This window comes from Salminus brasiliensis, chromosome 21 (assembly GCF_030463535.1).
Source record: "Salminus brasiliensis chromosome 21, fSalBra1.hap2, whole genome shotgun sequence".
Classification (NCBI taxonomy): Eukaryota; Metazoa; Chordata; class Actinopteri; order Characiformes; family Bryconidae; genus Salminus; species Salminus brasiliensis.
The window spans coordinates 30,163,048-30,187,683 of NC_132898.1; the positions used below are offsets into that span (position 1 = coordinate 30,163,048).

General features: G+C 40.8%; 2 protein-coding genes across 2 annotated transcripts; both read left to right on the forward strand.

The window, feature by feature from the left end:
- The first annotated feature begins 2,452 nt into the window (after positions 1 to 2,452).
- On the forward strand, positions 2,453 to 11,467 carry LOC140543039 (dnaJ homolog subfamily C member 16-like). Its single transcript, XM_072666051.1, has 14 exons — positions 2,453 to 2,628; positions 2,802 to 2,868; positions 4,755 to 5,028; positions 5,230 to 5,414; positions 6,381 to 6,485; positions 6,602 to 6,760; positions 6,927 to 7,057; positions 7,329 to 7,506; positions 7,625 to 7,807; positions 8,525 to 8,601; positions 9,403 to 9,483; positions 9,592 to 9,681; positions 9,957 to 10,127; positions 10,893 to 11,467. The coding sequence occupies exons 1-14, from the start codon at positions 2,453 to 2,455 to the stop codon at positions 11,245 to 11,247; spliced, it is 2,232 nt and encodes a 743-aa protein (XP_072522152.1). The 3' UTR covers positions 11,248 to 11,467.
- A 1,165-nt stretch (positions 11,468 to 12,632) lies between these two features.
- dnajc16l (DnaJ (Hsp40) homolog, subfamily C, member 16 like) lies at positions 12,633 to 23,872 on the forward strand. Its single transcript, XM_072666154.1, has 15 exons — positions 12,633 to 12,752; positions 14,234 to 14,432; positions 14,594 to 14,660; positions 15,361 to 15,682; positions 15,806 to 15,990; positions 16,556 to 16,660; positions 16,777 to 16,935; positions 17,651 to 17,781; positions 18,071 to 18,248; positions 18,367 to 18,549; positions 19,318 to 19,394; positions 19,827 to 19,907; positions 20,017 to 20,106; positions 20,382 to 20,552; positions 21,483 to 23,872. Exons 2-15 carry the CDS (start codon positions 14,257 to 14,259, stop codon positions 21,901 to 21,903), a joined length of 2,346 nt encoding a protein of 781 aa, XP_072522255.1. The 5' UTR covers positions 12,633 to 12,752; positions 14,234 to 14,256; the 3' UTR covers positions 21,904 to 23,872.
- Positions 23,873 to 24,636: the final 764 nt, after the last annotated feature.

Consider the following 24,636-nt stretch of genomic DNA (forward strand, 5'->3'; position numbering starts at 1 on the left):
GATACTTTTGGACATCAACTGTAGACAAGCATGACAAAAATTATATATCTCATCCCTTCCACTGCAATTCAATTTAGATACAAATATTATCATAAACACAGCAACCCCACAGTAACCAACACTTCAATCACAGCCTGATTACTTTGTTACATAGTATACAGAAGAAAATGTAACATTAATTCAAGGATTACTTCAGTTTGTTAAATGAAATTAAAGGCAAGTGTTCTCTCTTTAGTCCATACTGCTGGGTGAAGAGCAAGCTTGCGAAGGGCAGCCAGATTCTGGACCTAAAAGACATGGAGGTCAATACTGAATTACAGTAATGAGCAGTGTCCAGTTATAAGACCCTAGAAGTTCTTAAAACTTTGTATTGCCAAATATTTTGTTTCTTGCCACTGTGTTTTCACACGAAGACAAGTGTATTCACAGCTTATATAATAAAGTGTGTGTTCGATTTATTTGGGATAGGAGAGACTTATTTGGGGATGGCTGTAACAAAGGGATTGTCGCAGCAGGAGTGCCAGTTTATGGAGCACCTGGCCCCTTCCCTGTTGTATCGAAAAATGACTTTTTGACAAAACTGGAATGTTTTGATGTTATCTCCCTATGATAACTTAAATTAAAGCATGCATTTACTCCCTTCTCTCGCTCCATTGTTTCCAAAACCTTTTAAGAAAAAAAAAACCCTGCATGACCATGCCTTTCTGAGAAATCACTGTCACGCTCCATTCAGTCATTTTGTGAAAGCATGAAGCACATACACATAACAAGCCCAGCATACACAAGCAAAGAGTTGGGGTCATCTAAGGCCATTCTAATACATTGGAGGATGATAATGCGTTATTATACAAAAGATACTTTGATGATATTACTCTCAAATCTATGTTTATCTTATTTTTATCATTTAATAATACAGTAAAATTTCTGACACACGTCAAGTCAAGTCAAGTCAAATTTATTTGTATAGCTTTTTACAACTGTTGTCGTCACAAAGCAGCTTTACATAAATAGTAATTAATAAAAGACATGAAGGATCAAAGACCCCCAGTGAGCAGCCAACAGCGACAGTGGCAAGGAGAACCTCCCTCAGCGCTGGAGGAAGAAACCTTAGGAGGAACCAAGACTCACAAGGGGGACCCGACCCGTCCTCCTCTGATCAGAACTATTAATTAATTATTGATAAAAATGAGCAAACCAGATACAGTAGATAGTTAATAGTGGTGATATTAATAGTGCAGATAGTTACGAGTCCATTTAGGTTTTAACATGGTCATTAAACAGGTAGCAGTGATAGGAGGGTGTGCCGCTGGTCTGGTATGGGTGGTGGTGGGTGGGGGGCCTGATGGTCGGACTGGTAGGTGGCAGCTGGTCTGACGCAGGTAGAGGGGACATCAGCGGGCAGTCTTCCAGCAGGTCGGGCTGGGTCACCACCTTTATAGAAGTGTTGAAACTAAAAATATTCTGTCCTACTCTTATTTTCAGCATGTAAAGACAGTGGGTAAGATAGGGGTGCACCTGCACGCACACTTTCTTACTATATGCATCGGATAAAGTGAGGCAGGGAAGGACAGTCGTGACAGTGACCAGGCCCGGCAAAATATTACAAAATCTCAGACAACAAGGATCAAAACATCTGCCCAGTGTAGGCCATCACAGCAGTCAGGAAGTATCCAATGTGTAGCAAGATCACTTTTGGGTTCACTGCATTACTAAAGTTCTCTAACCCCAATAAAAAAACGCTCTTGTTAAAAGAAACAGCATCAGCCTGGTTAATATTCTAGAGGATGATTCCTCTTACATTTTATAAGTAGGTAAAGGTGCACGTATTTGTCACTGTACAGCGAAATGTGTCCTCTGCATTTAACCCATCTGTGGTAGTGAACACACACACACACACACACACTAACTAGTGAGTACACACACACACACCCAGAGCGGTGGGCAGCAAGGGTAAAGGGCCTTGCTCAAGGGCCCTGCAGTGGCAGCTTGCCAAGCCCGGGAATTGAACCCACAACCCTGTTATTGGTAGCCTGGCGCTCTAACCGCTGAGCCACCACTGCCCCACTATCAAGGCAGGTCTATCAGCAGCAGCCCATTATTGTGGATCACAGTCCTTTGGATGTCGGTGGCTGTTTTTGGGGAACCACAAGAAGATGGTGAAGTGTTTGTGTATACACGATTAGCTGATTACAATGCATATTTTGTGACGTGGTCTTAATTTTAAAGGTACACTATCTCAATCACAACATACCCTGGTAATGGGGTAGGTTTTAACAATGGGACTCATTGAATGAATTTTGGATCAATATTTGAGAGCTCAACTCAAGAAGAGCTTTCCGTTTCTCTTCATTCTACTAAGTCCACTTCTACAGTCGATCAGATGACTAAAACATGCTGTAACATGGTTTTGGTTTCTGTTTCTTCTGTAGGCCGTCTGCCTAAGTTTAAGAAGATGGCAGCCCCCCCGAAGCCGTTTGTGAAGCGGTTGTTCTGGCTGGCTGCTCTCCTGGCACTGTTGGATATTGCACCTGCAGCTTCTGAATTCGATCTTTACAGGGTCCTCGGAGTGTCTACACACGCCAGTCAAGCCGAAATCAAGAAGGCCTACAAGCAGCTTGCCAGGAAATGGTAAGAAAGAGTGATTCTGACGTAGTCCACCTGAGAAGCTGTGATTCAGACCTGATTCTTAATTGTACTGATGGATCTGTTTCTGATCAGCAAGTTGCAGAACATCATTTTCTGTTATGAAAGAGCCTCAAATCTTTCAGGAAGTGTTCAGAGTGCAGTATTTCTTATTGTAGGCATCCAGACAAGAATAAAGATCCAGGTGCAGACGATATGTTTATCACGATTACTACAGTCTATGAGGTAAGTCATCATATAGACATATAGTCTTGACCTGGTGATCTGTCACCTGAGTTTAGCTACTAGCCTGATCTAACACATCGGTAACGAAGGCCTTCAATGGTGTGTGTGGTCCGCTGGCAGCAGTGCTTGGTTCTTCCACATTTTGACATTCGTATTTGTATTGTTGGAATAAAAACAAACCCTGATCAAAATCAGTCATTAAATTGAACATTAAACTGACAACATTAACAGTGAAAAGAGACTTTGTCAAATGTAGCCATATTATTTTTAGAAGTTTCAGAAATATCGGAACTATTTTCATTTGAATTTCTCTCGTCACTTTTTTTACTACTTACTAAAAGTTTTATTGTGCAAAATGTGAATCAAAATTGCAAAATTTTATAAAAAAAAAAACCCAAAACTACTAGTGCTAAGGGGATGTAATATGATATCACAATTACAATATGTTTTTATATGTGGTTGTGATATCATATTACATCCCCTTAGCACTAGTAATCCCCTCAGCACTCTCCTATCCTTTATATATGTATAAAAATGAAGCCAAAATCATCTGCCATCTTGTAAAATTTGCAGCCAGTCTGCGCTGTAGAAACCAAAAGTAGAGCAAGGCACACCTACTCATTGGATTAGACATGCCTCCTACTCTCAAACCAAGCCTCTGAGATGGACACTGAACTTACAGTGCAGCCTAAATGGCTTCTGTTGGTACTGCAAGTTGGTCATGTCTTGGCAGCAAAAACACTGATCATTGCTTTAAATTCAACGTTGTTTAATTACATACACACATGTTACACAGTATATGTTCTCTGTATTAACTTTATTGCATATATTATTGTCATATATTTTGAAAAAAAAAAAACATTTTATTGGATGTATAGATATTATGGATGCACTGTTTGCAATGCACTTGAATCCAATATAAAAAAGAATGGTTATTCAATCTATTGTTTTTAAATAGTGAGCATCAGGATACACACGTGTTTCATCATGATGTCTACTGGGTCTCTGTTCCAGTAATGTAGTACAGTCGTGGAAACGATCAGATGAATATGGCCACATTCTCAAAATCTCTTCATTACTTCTGTCCAGAACTCTCCAGAAATAGTTACAGCTGGAAAAAATGTCATTCTTAAAATTACATTACGAAAACGGAACACATTAAGGTTAAACTTCACAAATTACAGAAAGTAGAGCCACTAGACCTGTGGTTGCTGTCCACCTAAGCTCTCCAGTGCATAGCAGAGCCTATAGCACATTTAAGGCAAAAATGTAATTACTGTATTAAAAACCTTCCCCAAAAAGCTTGGCAACGTGAAAAATTGTACAACTCCATTTAAAACATTAAAGTCAGATATTATCATTACCATACTGTTACCTAGCTAGCTCGTTTTTTCCCTTATAATTAAAATCGTACTATTCACACTCACGTTAGCTAGCCCCCATGCTAATCACTGAAAAGATAGCTCAAGTAGTTTCTACGTTGTTCTAGCCTGATATTATGTGAGCAATAAAAGTAATGCCTTTCCATTAACAGCTAAAGACATAGCTAGTGCTATCTAAAATCTGTAGTCACAACCAGGCATTTTGCCTCAGTAATGTAAAGGAAATTTAGTGAATGCTTTAAAACAATCAATCAATATTCAGCTACAATCGATTAATATGACCAATAATCACTCAGAAATGGAAAATTATTACGCTATTTTATGTGTGTTTGGTTTTTTTTTTACTGTAAACGGCCGTTGGGCCTGTTGGAATTGCAGGAGTGAGCTTGCGCCTTCTCTTCTGGTCAATTACAACTCAACGCATAGCACTGATATCAAAATTGATCTGATCAGAAATCAATGATGTATTGATTATGTCTACACACTTATTTTTCTTTTCTCCAGATTCTGTCAAACAAGGAGCAGAGAGCGAACTACGACCGGTTTCGTCAGAAAGGCGAGAACCAGCACCATGACCAGGCAACGAAGGGCTTCCGACACTTCCACCACAGCTTTCACTCAGACCGGCACCTTCTTCACCACCAACGTTACATGAAAGAGGTGGTGCCAGATAGCTTCAAAAGACCCTACCTGATAAAGATTACCTCCAGATCGTGCTCTAGCTGCATCCACATTGAGCCGATCTGGAAGGAAACAGTTCAGGAACTGGAGGCGTTGGGTGGGTGCTTCCAAACACAGCTAATGAAAATATCAAAATCTACATTAAAAAGTACATAAGAAGCTCGTCAACACAGTTCTTACACATTTCTGCTTATTTAGGTCTGCAATTAATTGTATTTAAATGTATTTAACCTTATTTAATATTGATATCACAAAATTGTGCAATATGGAAACACCTCTGATCATGTTGATCTTTTAGGTGTGGGGATTGGTGTGGTGGACAAAGAGAAGGAGACACAGCTTGCCAACCATCTTGGTGCCCATTACACACCCTCCATTCTGGGGCTCATTAATGGCAAAGTCACCTACTTCCATTATGCCATATCCAAGGAGTACTTGAGGCAGTTTGTGGAAAGCCTGCTGCCACAGAGGCTGGTGGAGAAGGTTGGATCTTTGTCAAGTACTAAATTGAGATTCTCTATATGAAATTCTCCTGGCCAGGAATTATGCAGAGCCTACATGGGGGAACGTAGTCTAATGTACAGTAGTTTGTCCAGATTTGCTACAGTGAAAGCCTCTATCCTTCTATAATGCTTTGATTGCTCTCCGCCACAAGAGCAGCAGCTAGGTTAGGTACTGATGTTGGTTGATGTTCTTATCCCAGACATACATTATGTGTCCAAATGTTTGTGGACACATCTTCTGGTGAATGCATTTAGATCGCTGACAGAGGTTGTCTAGTCCTTTTTGAGAAGCATTGCCTAAACAATAGGACCTAAACAATATGCCTAATGCCAGGCATGGGCTGGAGGGGTATACAGCCCTGCATCATTGTGCTATGGGTGCAGTTGAACTGTGTTCTCTGGAATGATGGTTGGTCCGTCCAATACTTTTGGGATAATTGGAGATGAGGTGCGGTGGTGATCGTCCCGACATCCCGACAATGGCTGAATGCTCGAGAATCTAGTAGAAAACCTTCTTCCAACCAAAGCAGGATCAGCTCTTTTTTAAATACTTTTGATGTCAACAGCAATGAATGAGCAGGTGTCCCAGTACTTTTGTCCATATAGTGTATATAATGGGGCTCCCATCTCCTTTACTAAGACTGTTGTTTGTCTCCACCAGAGCAGTCTGTTGTATTGGTGATGCTTATCTATTGAGGTTATATAAGCTGTTATAATTGAACATGTGTTGGCAATGGCTGCACCTTAACGGAGCTGAATTTGAATGGGTGTGTTGGCACTTTTTTGGACGTGTATGTATATAGATGTAGATACTGATGTACAAAGTAATTGGTGTTTCCATATACATGTAAAACAGTATTAATTATATACTGTATATTTATTTTCTGCTACATCCGTCCCATTCAGTCATTCAGTGTTTAATACAATTTGCTATTTTTCTTTCAAGGTGACGGGTGAGAACTACTTGCAGTTTATAAATGGTTGGCGCGAAGAAAACAAGCCCAGCGTACTACTGTTCGACACCATATCTACAGTGCCTTTACTGTATAAGGTAAGAGGTAATGTTTATGCTGTAAAATCCACTGATGCAAATGCAATTTGTTCGAATGTGCACCTGTGACCCGTCTCTGGGTGTTAGCATGTCCTGATTTGCTCTTCTGCTTGTAGCTCACAGCGTTTGCGCATCAGGATTTTGTGAGGTTCGGCTACGTAGTCCATGGACTGAATGAGACTGTACGTATCCTGCAGCAGTTCAACATCAACACATACGCTCCCACCATGCTCCTGTTTAAGGAGAACACAGAGAAGCCTGCAGATGTCATACAGGTAACATTTACAGCGAAGGTGTCAACTAACTGTGGGTCCTAGATGTGGGCTGGATATGCTGGACATTAGAACTTCATTCTTAATGCTGTACAGCTTTTTTCAGTTATTTGAGGCTCATCTAAAATTTCTGCATTGTTACTGCTTCCTACTATCCATGGACCCTCAGTCCAAGGTAATAAAGAAGCAGCTCATCGATGAGTTTGTCTCCAACAACCGTTTTCTGATGGTGCCACGGCTGGTCAACCAGAAGCTCTTTGATGTGCTGTGTCCAGTCAAGCAGTTCCACCGCCCCCAAAAGTAAGAACCCTCGCTCACCTATCTCTCTCTCTGTTTCTGTGAGGTTTGAGAGTGAAGCTATTTGGGTTTTTGTGGTTTTAGATTTGAGCAAATCCACAGTTTGCTGTGCACAAGAACTCTGACCTTGCTTTAAGCCCAGCAGTTTTCTAAAGGAATAGATCCCATAGAGAAACTCTCAAATTCCACTCAGAACTACTGCCTTTTTAAATGGGTCTTGAAAAAGAGGTCCAGTACCTCTAAGGTTACTGATGTCCATCCTTCGTCCTCTCAGGTACTGTGTCTTGCTCATCACGGAGGAGGATGAGGCTTTTGTCTCAGTGAACGATGCTTTCTTTGACTTTGCCTCTGCCAACACTAAAGAGGTGCTGAGATTCACCTATGTCTATCAGAAGCAGCAGCAGCCTCTGTGTGAGGCCCTTCTCAAAAAGAAGGACATGAACCCTCCTCAGGTCAGAGCCGTGTACTCGCAGACTGATTGAACACTCGTGTTGTGAAATGCTAACGTTTTTAGCTTGTTTTCATTTCTGTAGGGACTATCTCACCATCTCTCTCTCTCTTTCTCTGCAGGTGATCATACTGGAGAGGCGGAGCACCACAGGTAAAGTGCTCTATCGGACAGTGACGGGTGGCTGGAACGGAAGTGATGACGACAAGCACCGCCTCCACGAGCACCTGGAGCTTCTGCAGAGAGACCCTTCATTCCTCACCTTTGATGCCATGCTGCCCGAACTCAACAACGAATTTGCTTCTGTAAGTGTCCCACTGGACCTCAGGTAGTTGGACATGGTCATAGTTTTAGTTTTAAAAGAGGATCCCTTTGTGAATTGATGTTAATGTTAATTATCATGAAATCAAATTCACTTTTCTGCTTAATTTGGAATTAAATGAAATATTTGAAGTTTTCCTAACTTATGCAAACCATTGAAATGGGTGTAGCCCAGTTATCCATGTTAGAGCTGTTGTATTTTGGGCCCTAAAACCGCTATCCCATCAAAATTATTATACATTTAGTCAAAATGTGGGTTCAGAAATATCCAATTTTTAAAAATTAATAAGGTTTTATTTAAACACATTGTTGTTATTACTGGAAAGTAAGGAAAAAACCTTTTTGTACCCTGAAAAGCTACCCTGGTTTTTGCACTTGTTTAAAATGGGAACAAATAAGAGTGGCCAATATGATGATATTTTATTGTTTTGGGATAAATTATGTCCTTGTGATACACAGTATACTTTTCTGAGCATATTGAGTATATCCGAACATCCTCCTACAAGCAGTCAAGCACTTCAGCAATACATATTATTTATTTTTTTATTGTTTTAATTCACAGATTTCTGTCATGTTTTTTTATTTTGCAAACGTTTTGTCCATATTTTCTGCAATGCTTTATGGGTCATAGTAATAAGGTGAACTGTATTAAATTTGTATGTTTTTGTGCTGTTAATGTTTCTTTATTTATTCCTTCCTAGGTGTTTCGAGTTCAGTGGGTGAACGCTGCTCATGATTACCTCTCTCAAATGTACTTTGACCTTCTGCACTCAAACTGGTAAGTGTGGGGGAGACATTTCCGAAATACCTCGATAGGAAACAAACTTATATAGGACACTTTTCTGCACATTTTAGAGCAAATTTCTTATTTGATTTTTTTATTTTAAATATTGGAAACAGTGTAGCCCCGAGTGGTCCAACGGTCCACTACAGGAATCTGTGTGCACACCTTAGAGCTTAGAACGGGCCCAAACAATCCAGCCCGACCGGGCCTGTGCACATTCTGTCCGAGTCCAACCCAACCCAGAAACCTTTCATTAAGAGCCCAAGCCTGATTTAAACCCAGCATTCTTTTTAGTACGTAGACCATTAAAACTGACCTTTTTAACTACAATTCTGAGTCGCTTGAATGACCGAAATCTGTTCAGAATGATATTAATGAACAGTGAAACACGGAAGAAGTAGAGACCTATTATTTAGGACTATTCTATTATTCTATTATTTTGTTTATTAAAAATGATTAAAACACCAACAATGCGAACAATGACCCACAGACCTAAACATCAGCAAAACAGGCTACAAGAATGATGTCTGAAAGACTTTCCTCTACTTCAATCTCATTTAACAAGGTTTAAGAATCTAAAATACTTTCTGAACAAACATTTGTATATTACGCGTACAGCCTAAGTGCAAAAATGCAAAAAATAAGGCCATTTAGACAGGGCCCGAGGAAAGTGGTGGGAAATCACGCCCCAATCCAGCCAGAGTTCACTCTCTAGTGCACCTCTCTTCCTATTTTCCCCTCACACTGGGAAATCCATCAACACTCAGACACTCAGACTCTCCCTGTCTCCCCCAGGCGAGAGATGATGCCAATAGTGTCTCTGATCTTCTCAGCTCTCTTCATTCTGTTCGGCACCGTCATCATTCAGGCTTTCAGGTAGGAGTTGAGAAACACAAGGGACGTCATTACAGGTGTGATTCGTTGGGTTTATCTTTGTGTTGTAGTTGTATTTGGTTTCACTTAAACCATTTGACCAATTTGCAGTGACTCTGGTGAGGAAAAGCCAGCCAAGCAGAAGGCAAACGAATCACCAAAGACAGCAGAGAGCTCTCCAAACGCTGAAAACACAAGCAGGTATGACCGAGTTGACCATTCATTGGACAAAACATTTATACAGGGGAAAAAAATCAATTTTGGGATTAAATAAGCAAGTGTTTTAACTCCATAAACAGTGACGTCTCATTTTTTAGTCACTGATCATTTCTGTTCCTCACTTATTTACATAATGTAATATATTAATTGTATGTTTTGTTAATTATTTATGATGGCTTATGAATAATAGGATTAATAACAAGGGGTAAAGATTGGAAATGCCTTTCACAAATAGTATCTTCATGTTTGTCCTCCAGCCGTCCTCCTAAGAAGAACTTTATGATGGTGTCAGAGCTGACTGATGTGACTTACACCAGTAACTTGGTGAGGTTAAGGCCGGGACACATCAACGTGGTGTTGGTGCTCACTGACTCCTCAAAACAAGCTCTGCTGAAGAAGTTTGTCAAAGAAGTGCACTCTTTTTCGGGGTGAGCGTTTGCCGTTTTCTGTGGGGGGGGTCGGAATTTTATTTGAAAAAATTAAATGAAATTATTAAATTATTTCTCACTTTATATTGATTACCTCTGACTTCTAAGCTTACATTTGCATAATAATATTGAATAATATTGCAAATCAGCAGCAGTAACTCAAGGAAAGGAACCACCTGTGAACCAGTGTCAGGGTCATGGGAACCCAGGTCTCACCGATGCAATCCATAGAGGCCCCACCTCACAACTTGTAGGATGTAAAGGATCCACTGATCCACAGCGTCCTAGTGCCAGATACCACAGGGCGCCTTAAGGGGTCTTGTGAAGTCGTCTCAGGTCTGTTTTGTAGGATGAGGGGGACCAACTCAGTATTAGGCAGGTGGTGTCCATGGAATGGCCGATCAGTTTATGTGATTTAAACTAAAACTATATTTTTATGTAGATTTTCCCGCCAGCTTTGTCCTTTCAAGACAGCTTGGAATTGAATATCTAACCAAATATGTAGATTCTTAATTAAAGCTGATATTAAGTTTAAATTTTTATTTATTTATTTATTTATTTATTTATTTATTTTTTGCTTGGTTTAAAGTTCAGTGCAGCTGGATAATAGATTTTCTTTTCTCCAGATTTAAGCATAATCCCTTTTGGTGCAACTCACCAGATGTTTGTCGCTATAGATCGAGTAAGATTAAATCTGTGAAATCTAAAATGGCCAAATTTTAAAATATTATCCTTAATATCTCCTATTTGTGTGTCTCCTTTCAGGTATCAGACTCTTCACTACTCCTTCTTGAACATTGACAAACACAGCCAGTGGATGGGCACCCTCCTGGAGTTAGCGCCTGACGCGAGGCCTCTGGACGAGGGAGAGGAAGAGGGCTCATCATCTAGTAAACGGGACTACACCGGCTACGTGCTGGCGCTAAATGGCCATAAGAAGTACTTCTGCCTCTTCAGGCCTGTATTCACTTTGGACGAGCCGGACTGCAGCAGGTCGTCCGATGAGGATGGTGGAGGTTCTCGACTCAGTCTGTGGATGGAGAGGCTGATGGAGGGCACCTTGCCTAGGCACTATGTTCCAGCCTGGCCACATCTGGACATCATCACCCCTCAGAAATGAAAGAGCTAGACATGACACACCTAGAAGCTCACAAAGCTAGATTCTTCTGCAGGAGGCATGATGATGTTGACCTGAAATGATCGTGGGTTACATGCATGTGTGTCTCCACAGCCCAATACTGGGCGCTAAATACTCCATTAGTTGACACTTTGGATACTGCATGTCTATATATTTCAGAGTGAATATACCTCGGATATACATCAGAGATATTCTGGCTTAAAGGACACATTCTGGCTTATATGGACAAAAGTATTCAGACATCCAACACCATAGACGAGACACCATATTCACCATTTGTGTCAGACACACACATGCACACTAGTAATCAAACACACACAGTGACAGTGAGAACACGTGCCCAGGGCAATGGACAGCCTTTGCTGCGGTGCCCGGAGAGCACAGAGGGTGAATGGCCTTGCTCAAGAGCTCAACAGTGGCAGCTTGCTGAAATACTGTCTCTACTGTCCAGGGAATGTTACAACTAGATTTATTTATCTACTTACTTACTAGATATGATTTTAATATACGACTTTAATATGATCTTTTTGACTAACAATATCAAAATGGTCACTTTTGATTTCTTGTTGGCTTTAAAAAATATATAAAATGATAAACGTATAATTACTAAATATTTACATAAATGTACATAAGTACATTCAGCCTTATTTCTATAGTGCAGTATACAGGAATTACTTTGGTAAACAAATAATCTATAATACATGCAATACTAGGGGCAGTGGTGGCTCAGCGGTTAGAGCGCCGGGATATCGATAACAGGGTTGTGGGTTCGATTCCCGGGTTCGGCAAGCTGCCACTGTTGGGTCCTTGAGCAAGGCCCTTTACCCTCTCTGCTCCCCGGGCGCTGGAGTTGGCTGCCCACCGCTCTGGGTGTGTGTGTGTGTGTGTACTCACTGCCCCTAACACATGTGTGTGTGAGTGTGTGTTCACTACCAGATGGGTTAAATGCAGAGGACACATTTCGCTGTACAGTGACAAATACGTGCACCTTTAAATCCTGATGTATTTATGCAGTAGATTGTATCTTTAGAAAACTGGACAGACAAAAAACATTAATAATACATTTTATTTAAGATATATGTCAGCTAAATTCAATTGAAAAAATGAATAATTGCATTATTTTCTATATTGTTTCAGCACAAGTGATCTATGGTAGAGATAGTAATGGCAGGTTGATAGTAATCAAATAAGGGTAATTCTATAAGAAAGTTTTTGAACATTGTTTTTATGTTATATTTTTGTTATTATATATTTTTAATAATATTATCCATATTGTTTAATTTTAAGACAAATCTATGTTAATGGGAAAGGACTTTTACGTTATTCTCTGGGGAGCTGAGGGGCTTTTATCGCGGAGGGTGGATCTCCATCATCCCCCTCACATCGGGAAAACTACTGGCTGGAGTCGGGACCCCCTGTGGGTCTCCCCGGGAAGCGTCGTAGCTGGAATTTGGCTGTTTACGATTATGCAAAGAGCTCGATTTAAGGTTCTGGCACCAGCACCCCTTCAGTTTCTATCTTCAGAGTTTTCTGCGGTGTGATTTGTCTGTCATCTCCGTTGTGTTTGGCCGCACCGGCCCGGTGATTTATGCTAAGCTAACCGGCTAAACTAACGTTAGCCGCCTGTAGCTGAATAGCTAGCCAGCTAACCTAGCCTCCCAAGCAGTTGTCACTCGTGGGTCGGTAGCTAGCGGTACTTTGTCGTGTGTCTTCTTCATTTTAAACACTTTGTCGTGTTTATTCAGCTTGTTAAAGGGTTTCTTTTCCTTAGCTAACTTCATAAGCGCCTGTCTGTTCTGCTAGCTAGCTGTGTTAGCTAGCTGTGCTAACTAGCTAAATGTACTGAGGTTTATCTAGCTAACTGCTACATGCGATAAAGAGCAATTCCACAGATTTGCCCCCAGAAATCCTAATAAGAGAGTCTGAGAGAGTTCTGTGAGGCCTGTCAGTCATCTCGCCAAGCCTTAGCCAACCTCCAGAACAGCTGGTCTTGGAGCCGCCCAGATGTCCAAATGTTTGTGGACACCCCTTCCAATAAACGCGTTCAGCTTCTTTAGTTCTGTCACAGATGTGCAAATGCGCTCACGCAGTTTAGTAAGTCTAGTAAGTACTGCAAATAGGACTCTCAGGAGCAGATAAAGGCTCATCATGGTGAACCTATTGGGCACCATGCTGCCTAATGCCAGGCGTGGGCTAGAGAGGCATTGAGCTCTGGAGCAGTGGAATAGCTGTGCTCTCCAGAATGATGATGATGATGATGATGGTGATGATGATGGTGGTGGTGGTGGTGGTGCTCCATCCGATATGTTTGGGATAAGGTGGGGTGGTCATCATTATCCAACATCCTGGCTTCACTAATGCTCTTTTTGCTGAGTGCAATCAAACCCTTGCAGCAAAGCTCCTCCAAGCTCTAGTAGAAGGTCTTAAATGGACACTAGGAGCCATTAGTCCAACAAAAGCAGGACATAGCCCTTTTAATACCATTGATTTTGAAAGGAGCAATGTCCGTGCAGGTGTCACAATAATTTTGTCCATATAGTGTATAATGGAAACACTAACAGCTTGTATTTTGTTATAATGGTAGTGGTAGTGATGGGGATCAGGTCATGCACCAAAAAGACCCATAAATCTATACATCTTCTGAGATCTTATTTGTAATGTTGATGATAATCAAATGTGGTAAATCTGTAAGAAAAAAAATATTTATGTACTTGTTTTTGTTTCCTTACATATCCCTGAAATCTCCCTTTTTAATTGTCTTTTTTTGGTTCATATTGTCTACTAATATTATAGTAATCTACAGTATTTGTGTGATATCCCAGATATAATATAATAAATATGAAAGATTATTTTCACCACTATTGTGAACATTGTGAAAGCTCTTCCCTTAAAATGTCCCATTACTTTTGTCAAAGAGACTGCAGATTTCTACAGTCGATCAGATGACCGGTTTCTGTTCTTTCTGTAGGCCGTCTGCCTAAGTTTAAGAAGATGGCAGCCCCCCCGAAGCCATTCCTGAAGCGGTTGTTTTGGCTGGCTGCTCTCCTGGCACTGTTGGATAATGCACCTGCAGCTTCTGAATTCAACCCTTACAGGGTCCTCGGAGTGTCTACACACGCCAGTCAAGCCGAAATCAAGAAGGCCTACAAGCAGCTTGCCAGGGAATGGTGAGTAGTGATGCTGGTGTAGGACAGAACTTGTCATTCTTAATTTTATTGATTGAGTTCTGCTCTAGTTGTGGTTAGGAATTTGTATCATGTAATTTTCTGTTATGAAAGAGCCTTATTTCCTCCAGTAAGTCTTCAGAGTGGTCTTTTCTTTACTGTAGGCATCCAGACAAAAATAAAGATCCAGGTGCAGAAGATATGTTTATCAAGATTTCTAAATCCTATGAGGTAAGTCACCGTATAGCTTTGATAGATCTGGGGTGTCCACACCTTGTCCTGGTAATCCAGCATATCCAGCAAAATTTAGCACATCTGTAATGAAGGCCTTCAGGGGCATATGAGTATTATAATTGAGGGGACTGGCCGCTGTTGAAAAATGAATAGGGATCTGCTTATGGATAAAGTCCCACCTCTCTGCAAAAACAGACAATCAGCTTGCTGGTTATGCTGCAAGCAGAGGAAGGTTGGCATGCTAGTGGTTAAAGCCCCCCTAGATGTGGAGATCTGTGCAAGTACTGTAGACAGAACAAGCCTAAAAATCTGATTTTTTTTTTTTTGTGCACTTTTGACCCAAATGCTACAAACTATTCATGAGGTTTCTGTCAGATTTTATGAGGGGTTTAAAATATGCTTTTGAGAAGGTAATCTGACCTTCAGTTTTGAGTATTTTGGTCTCTGTCCATCCATAGAGATTGGATCCTGGTCTGCCAATAATTTTCTGGCAGCATTGCAAAAATGGCTGCAGAGTGAACAGTTCTTTTCAAGTGTGGTAGGTCTTCAGGATCAGAATTGGGATATTAAAATTAGCATTATTCTTCAGAAACACATTTCTTCTCTAATATGTCATTTTATTTTGTGTTTATATTTTTACAATTTTACAAACTGTTCCTAGCATCAATTTTGTTCTTCTGTTCCGTGTTTTTTCCAGATTCTGTCAAATGAGGAGCGGAGAGCGAACTATGACCGTTTTGGTCAGACCGACGAGAACCAGCACCATGGCCAGGCACCGCAGGGCTTCCGACACTTCCACGACAACTTTTACTTCGACCAGTCGTTCTTTCACTTCACACGTTCAACCCGAGATTTCACAGACAGCAAGCATCTTCTTCACCATGAACATTACATGAAGGAGGTGGTGCCGGATAGCTTCAAAAGACCCTACCTGATAAAGATTACCTCCGAATGGTGCTTCACCTGCATCCACATTGAGCCGATCTGGAAGGAAACAGTTCAGGAACTGGAGGCGTTGGGTGGGTGCTTCCAAACACAGCTAATGAAATTTTCAAAATCTAATTAAAAAGTATAGAAGCACCTCTTCAGCTTTTACATATTTAAATAGCAATACGTAAACAAGCCTCTTGTTGCTTTTTTAGGTGTGGGGATTGGTGTGGTGGACATTGGGTACGAGAAGCGGCTTGCCAACCATCTTGGTGCCCATCGCACGCCCTCCATTCTGGGGCTCATTAATGGCAAAGTGACCTACTTCCATTATGCTATATCCAAGGAGTACTTGAGGCAGTTTGTGGAAAGCCTGCTGCCACAGAGGCTAGTGGAGAAGGTTGGAACTTCACCATAAATACTAGATTGGTTGGTTTCTTGGCCAGGGATTAAGCCTAGTCCTGAACTTTACCATTAAACTGAATGTAGTCAATCACTAGGCTTTATTGCTGTCTAGGGAACCAATCCTACATGTCCAAGAGTTTGTAGACACCTGTTCTTCCAATGTTACTCCTTAAATCAAGTGTATTTATAGGAAATTTGTTTCTGTTTGCTGCAGTAAAAGCCTCTACCCCTCTGAAAATGCATTACACTAACTGTTAGAACATTGCTGCAAGAGTTTGATTGCACTCAGACACAACAGCTGTAGTTATGTCACGATTCTTTTTTGTTGACATTATATAAGCCGTTATAATTGGATACATGCAATGGGTGCACCTTTAACATAGCTGAATTAGAAGGGTTGTCTGGATACTTTTAGATGTATGTGTGTATAGTTGTATATAATGGTGTTTCCAAATTACATACACATTCCACATGAAATAGTATTAAATATACTGTATATGTTTATTCCGCTATATTTTTCCCATTCATTCATTCACTACCTTTCCTATTTTTTATTCAAGGTGACGGATGACAACTACTTGCAGTTTTTAAATGGTTGGCGTGAAGAAAACAAGCCCAGCGTACTACTGTTTGACACCGTACCTACAGTGCCTTTACTGTATAAGGTAAGAGGTAATGTTTATGCTGTAAAATCCACTGATGCAAATGCAATTTGTTCGAATGTGCACCTGTGACCCGTCTCTGGGTGTTAGCATGTCCTGATTTGCTCTTCTGCTTGTAGCTCACAGCGTTTGCGCATCAGGATTTTGTGAGGTTCGGGTACGTAGACCAGGGCCTGACTGAGACTGTACGTATCCTGCAGCAGTTCAACATCAACACATACGCTCCCACCATGCTCCTGTTTAAGGAGAACACAGAGAAACCTGCAGATGTCATACAGGTAATGTTTACTACCCAGGTGTTCACTAAGACATTTACTTAGTTCTTTTACCATGGGCTCAAGACTTGCAGCAACAATATCAGCTAATTTGAAAAGTAAAGGTAGAATTATTGGACACTATATATCCAAATGTTTATGGACACCCCTTCTAATGAATGCGTTCAGTCACTTTAAGTTGCTGACACAGAGCTTGTCTAGCCCCTGTAGAGAAGTACTGCCAAAAAAATGGGTCTCTCTGGATCAAATAAACATTTACCTATTGGCACCAGTAGTGGGCTAGAGGGGTATAAAGCGGGAGCATTGAGCTGTGGAACAGTGTAGCTGTGGTTTCTGGAATGATGGATGCTGCTCCATTCATGAATGAGTTGGGGTGGTGATCATCCAACAACCTGACCTCACTTATGCTTTTACTGCTGAATGCAATCAGATCCTCACAGCTGTGCTCCAAAGCCTTCCCTGAACAGTATAGACAGTTACTCCAACAAAAGCAGGATACACTGTTGTTAATACCCTTGATTTTGGAAGAAACAATGAATGAACAGTCCCAATACTTATGTCCATAAAGCATATGACCATTATTTTAGGCTCATCTAAAATCTCAGCATTTTTTTCCCACAGCTTCTTATTCATTATTTAAATCTTTAAAAATTGTTCTAGTACATACCATTTATTTTATACGTTTGTCTTATCATAACCAAATGTTTGCAACCCTCAGTCCAGGGGAATAAAGAAGCAGCTCATCGATGAGTTTGTCTCCAACAACCGTTTCCTGATGGTGCCACGGCTGGTCAACCAGAAGCTCTTTGATGTGCTGTGTCCAGTCAAGCAGTTCCACCGCCGCCGAAAGTAAGAACCTTCGCTCACCTATCTCTCTCTCTCTGTTTCTGTGAGGTTTGAGAGTGAAGCTATTTGGGTTTTTGTGGTTTTAGATTTGAGCAAATCCACAGTTTGCTGTACACAAGAACACTGACCTCCTTTTTGCTTTAAGCCCAGCAGTTTTCTAAAGACAATTTCAGAAATAGATCCCATAGAGAAACTCTCAAATCCCACTCAGAACTACTGCCTTTTTAAATGGGTCTTGAAAAAGAGGTCCAGTACCTCTAAGGTTACTGATGTCCATCCTTCGTCCTCTCAGGTACTGTGTCTTGCTCATCACGGAGGAGGATGAGGCTTTTGTCTCAGTGAACGATGCTTTCTTTGACTTTGCCTCCGCCAACACTAAAGAGGTGCTGAGATTCACCTATGTCTATCAGAAGCAGCAGCAGCCTCTGTGTGAGGCCCTTCTCAAAAAGAAGGACATGAACCCTCCTCAGGTCAGAGCCGTGTACTCGCAGACTGATTGAACACTCGTGTTGTGAAATGCTAACGTTTTTAGCTTGTTTTCATTTCTGTAGGGACTATCTCACCATCTCTCTCTCTCTTTCTCTGCAGGTGATCATACTGGAGAGGCGGAGCACCACAGGTAAAGTGCTCTATCGGACAGTGACGGGTGGCTGGAACGGAAGTGATGACGACAAGCACCGCCTCCACGAGCACCTGGAGCTTCTGCAGAGAGACCCTTCATTCCTCACCTTTGATGCCATGCTGCCTGAACTCAACAACGAATTTGCTTCTGTAAGTGTCCCACTGGACCTCAGGTAGTTGGACATGGTCATAGTTTTAGTTTTAAAAGAGGATCCCTTTGTGAATTGATGTTAATGTTAATTATCATGTAATCAAATTTGCTTTTCTTCATTGCGGAATTAATTAGAATATTTGAAATACAGTTTTCTGCCTCTTTCTTTATTGCAGTAGCCTTCTGCCAGTACTGGTCATAACTTTTGCAAACCATTAAAATTGGTGTAGCCTAGTTATCCATATTTATCCACATATTTAAGTGAACTTTTATAAGTCCAGGATGTAATTTTACACCTTATCACAGCTGAGCAGTCAGGGTAGAGCTGTTGTATTTTGGGCTCTAAAACTGCTGGCTCATCAAAATGATCATAAATTTAGTCAAAATGTGGGTTCAGACCTATCATAATGCCTCTTGTACCTTGTTTTTTTCCCTTCAGTAATTGTTTCACATGGGCAATATGAAGATATTTTATTGTACTGGGATAAAGTATGTTAGCGTGATACACAGTAAAGTTGTCTATGCATATTGAGGATATCCAAACGATCTCTCGGACGCAGTCCAGCACTTCAGCAATACATATTATTTACTTTTCTTTTAATTCACAGATTTCCGTTCTTGTTTTTTATTTTTATTTTAACAGAACATTTTGTCCATATTTTCTGCAAAACCTTTTTGGGTATGCTTTAACCTGACCGGATCAGACACTGTATTAAATTTGTATGTATTTGTGCTGTTAATGTTTCTTCATTTTTTTCCCATCCTAGATGTTTCTAGTTCAGTGGGTGAACGCTGCTTATGATTATCTCTCTCAAATGTACTTTGACCTTCTGCACTCAAACTGGTAAGTGTGAGGGAAACATTTCAGGAATCCCTCTACTTATACATGGCACTTTTCTGCACATTGTAGAGCAAACTATTTGCTTTTTGAAATTTTAAATAATGGAAACAGTCTGGCCTCGAATGGCCCAGGGGAATACGGCTATGACCAGAGGATGCTGATTCGAATCCCAGTCATGCTGCTTGCCATCAGCAACCTTGGCCCCAAGAGAGCACACTTGGTCTTACTCTCTCTCTATTGCCTTGTATAGTGCTCCATTATGCAACCTAAAATATTTGTATACTGCTGATTTAGTCTTCACCTTTACAGACAGAACAACTCCCTGCCTCTCCCTCACTACACAACAATGAATCTGTGTATGCACCTCTTTTCCTATTTTCCCCTCACACTGGGAAATCCATCAACACTCAGATCAATCTCCCTGTCTCCCCCCAGGCGAGAGATGATGCCAATAGTGTCTCTGATCTTCTCAGCTCTCTTCATTCTGTTCGGCGCCGTCATCATTCAGGCTTTCAGGTAGGAGTTGAGAAACACAAGGGACGTCATTACAGGTGTGATTCGTTGGGTTTATCTTTGTGTTGTAGTTGTATTTGGTTTCATTATTAAATGCTTGACCAATTTGCAGTGACTCTGGTGAGGAAAAGCCAGCCAAGCAGAAGGCAAACGAATCACCAAAGACAGCAGAGAGCTCTCCAAACGCTGAAAACACAAGCAGGTATGACCGAGTTGACCATTCATTGGACGAAACATTTCTACAGGGAAAAAAAATCAATTTTGGGATTAAATAAGCAAGTGTTTTAACTCCATAAACAGTGACATCTCATTTTTTAGTCACTGATCATTTCTGTTCCTCACTTATTTACATAATGTAATATATTAATTGTATGTTTTGTTAATTATTTATGATAGCTTATGAGTAATAGGATTAATAACAAGGGGTAAAGATTGGAAATGCCTTTCACAAATAGTATCTTCATGTTTGTCCTCCAGCCGTCCTCCTAAGAAGAACTTTGTGGAGGTGACAGAGCTGACTGATGTGACTTACACCAGTAACTTGGTGAGGTTAAGGCCGGGACACATCAACGTGGTGTTGGTGCTCACTGACTCCTCAAAACAAGCTCTGCTGAAGAAGTTTGCCAAAGAAGTGTACTCTTTTTCAGGGTGAGCGTTTGCCATGTTCTGTGGGGGGTGTGCTGTCTGAGCAAACTGAGCCACTTTGATGTGGTAATGTTGACTGTGATGTTCTAGATGACTGGGTCAGAACATCTTCAAAACTTCAGCCAGGTCTTTTGTGGTATGCAGTACCTACCAAAGTCGTTAACTGATCACTGATGCAATCTATGGAGGCATCTAACAATTTCCAGGATGTAAAGGATGCCTTAGGAGGTTTTGTGAAGTCTTCTCAGATCTGTTTTGCAGTACAAGGGGGACCAACTCAATACGCAGGTGGTATTAATATTATGGCTGTCAGTGTATGTGATTTAAACTAAAACTAGAATCTTTTAAATGTAAATTGTCCTGCTATTCTGGCAAAGAAGACATGTAGATGTTTAACCAGTCAATTATTAGAATCAGGCTTTGGCTTTGTCCTTTGAAGACTGCTTGAAATGGAATATCCAACCAAATATGTGGATCATTTAATTTGGATCATTTAATCCGAGTTGAGATTAAGTCTAAAAATTCACTGAAAAAGAATTTTTAGTCCCCCCCACACAAGCTAGGCTTTGAGTGCTAAAAGTGCCCCCTAGTGGAGAATTCAAAGCCCTTTAAAATAGGTATAAATCAAGTTGTTAAATAAAGTAAGAAAATAATAAAATATTAGTTTTTGTAAGTAAGGGTTAAATAAAATAATTCATATGCTATCAAGTCTGAGTTTACCAACTTTTTTCTTTTTTCAAGTTTTTGCTTGGTTTAAACTTTGGTGCAGCTGGATTTATAGATAAACTTTGTACTTTCTTAAATTCAGATTTAAGCATGATCCTTTTTTGTGCAGCTCACCAGATGTTTGTCATTATAGTTGAGTAAATTTAAACCGTGGAATCTAAAGCGGCTAAATTCCTAAAATATTATCCTTTATCTCCTTCCTTTCAGGTCTCAGACTCTTCACTACTCCTTCTTGAACATTGACAAGCACAGCCAGTGGATGGGCACCCTCCTGGAGTTAGCGCCTGACGCGAGGCCTCTAGACGAGGAAGAAGAGGAGGGCTCATCATCTAGTAAACGGGACTACACCGGCTACGTGCTGGCGCTAAATGGCCATAAGAAGTACTTCTGCCTCTTCCGGCCTGTATTCACTGGGGACGAGCCAGACTGCAACAGATCGTCCGACGAGGATGGTGGGGGTTCTCGAGTGAGGTCCAGAGGCAGCTCTCGCCAACGGGCATCTACACTGCAGATCCATCACAAACTGGACCGACTCAGTCTGTGGATGGAGAGGCTGATGGAGGGCACCTTGCCTAGGCACTATGTTCCAGCCTGGCCTCATCTGGACACCATCACCCCTCAGAAATGAAAGAGCTAGACACGACGCACCTAGAAGCTCACACGTGCATGCCCTGTTCACTCCTGCTCACAAAGCTAGATTCTTCTGCAGGAGGCATCTGATGATGGCAGATAATGACGTACAGCAGGAGTTGTTGATGTTGACCTGAAATGACTGAGTTATTTCCGTTTGTGTGTGTAAAGTGTGTGAGGCTTTGTTAGGAAACTGTGACTTTTACAGAAAGCATTATTCTGGATTATGCACTGTATGAATCACTAGGGATTATCTTTGTTTATGGGAGTACAGTGTGTGTGTGCTTTTTTTTATGCTGCTAGCAGGAGCTACACTTACCGACCATGTCATGTAACAAGGAAAGGAAAAACCTCATTCTAATTGCTGCTTTATGCTGTAGGAGCTTCTGTATAAAATCTAAAAGTCAGTAATACCCAGTGGGACAGCGGAGACAGCCACCAAGTTATACTAGCGTTATATAGAATTTGCTGTGCTATATAACGAGTCTTCGAGTTGAAGCTCGGCTAGGGTTGCTCCCACGCCCCCATGTCCATGCAAGATTCTATACACTACATTAGAATCACAATTCTAATTTAGTAACCCAATTTCACTTTTGAAATACTTTTTAAATCCTGATAGATTAGTCTATAATTAGTCCAGAATGTGAAGAGGAAGATCCACACCTCACTCATAAACTAAATTAAAGATGAATCATATAGAGTAAACAAGTGATTTTTTTTTAACACATCTCATGTCTCAGGAGCCTAAACAAGTGATTTGAACTATTTTTCTGGAAAAGAAATGTGTCAGCGTATAAAAATGTCGTGGGGCTCCAAATGATTGTCCGTGCTCTCTGCAGGTGTGTAGATGGCGCTCTCTCCCCTCATCACTAAGCAGTGCTGAGCGGCACATGTGTCTGTAAACTGGTGTGGTGCAGCTGAGGACCCGACGATGTCCTCCAAGCGTGTCGTCTACCCAGCGATGCTGCATTAGCACCAGGTTGAAAAGAGGCGGTGGCTGGCTTTGCATGTATCAGAGAGGACATGTGTGAAGCCCTTGCTCTTCTAGTGCTAGGGGGAGCTTTGATGGGGTGGGTTAATTGGCAATTCTGTTATCTTCTAAGCTAGGCAGAAGAAAACACAGGTTTCTCCTCAGTGGCCCCAGCCATCACAGATAGGTTCCACAGGCAGCACACCTGCTTAATTATACCCACTTGGACCTGATGTGGAATGCTGTTTCTGCCATTGTATCTAATGTTTCTCATTAATAACCGGATTTCACAGCACTGTTGTTAATCTAACAACACTCAGAAATCCGATCTCCTTGAACAAATGGGTCTTCCTGCTTTGTTTGTTATGTAGCCGTAGAAAACACAGCCCTGCCTGATACCTGAGATTTCACATGTACTCTAATATTAGTGTTTTTATGAGGAAATAAATACTTAATTTCCAGATCAATACACTTTACATTTATAAAAATGTGGAATGTGTTTACAAAATTATGCATAACGTACCTTTAATTTTTGTTATATGAGTGGGGTATGTATTAACTTGCATGAAACAAAATCTCATAGTGGCCAATTTTTGTTTAGGAGGCTTAATTCATTTTTTTGCATGTCTCGTCTCCTTAACCCCTGAATATTGTAGCTTTTAAGCTCCTCAGCATTTGTTTTTTTTTTGTTTTGTTTTTTTGTTTTGTTTTTTGGATTGCACTTTGACTGCATTTTGTTGTCCATGCTCTGGATGCCTTCACTCAAAGATACTTTAGTACAAGTGTGTGCCACTGAATGTTATTTGAACGTAGGTCTGTATTGCAACTAATCTGTTAATGCTTTCAGTCAAAAATCAGGCATAGGGATTTTAACCATGGGAGATTAATTATACATCCCCTTTATTTAAAAGATGTTTTTTTTTTATTTATAAGATGTTCATTGTATGTTTCATCCATGTCTCCCAGGTTAACTTAATAAAGATTTACACAAAAGCTACAGTTGCCTCTAGTTTGGTTCCTGTTGTTTTAAAGCACCTAGGACATACATTTGTGAGAACAAGTGAACCCTGACCTGATCATTGTCTGAGTCACAATTATAGACCAACACAATCTAATAAAACAAATGACCGGTGTACTTTTTTATGTTTATTGAGCATATTGAGTAAACATCTGCAGTGCAGGCTAGAAAAAGTAAGTGAACTTCTGTGTTCTTGTTAATTGGCCAAAGGAGATGAGATTGCAAGTGTGGGTTACTAAGGTTTTTTCCATTAAATCAAGACACACAAAACCTGTAAATATGTAAATCTTGCCTTCATGCAACATTGAGAAGTCCTTAGAAGATCTTCTGGAGTGTTCTGGAGACGCAAGAAGCTACGAAAGCAGTGCTAAGAACGTGGGTGTACACCGGTGTATGTTCAGACAAATTGTGGACACTAGTTTTAGGAGTGGGGGTCCTCTTAGCATCAGGTCATGGGCATAACGAGACATCATGAAAGATGTCAAACAAAAAGTGACAAAAAGAACTGCTTCTGACCTGCAAATGCTAAAATTGTGGCCTGTCTCAAGTTTGCTCAAGACCACCTAGATGTTCCACAATGCTTCTGGGGAAATTACATGTATGTGGACAGAATGTCTGACTTTTTAACACAAATGCACCACAATGGAGGAAAAATAACATTTGACAGGAGGATGGAGGAATAGCAGCAGTCCATGCCCTCAACCCAAATAGACGTTGGGTTATGCACCAGGACAATGAACCAG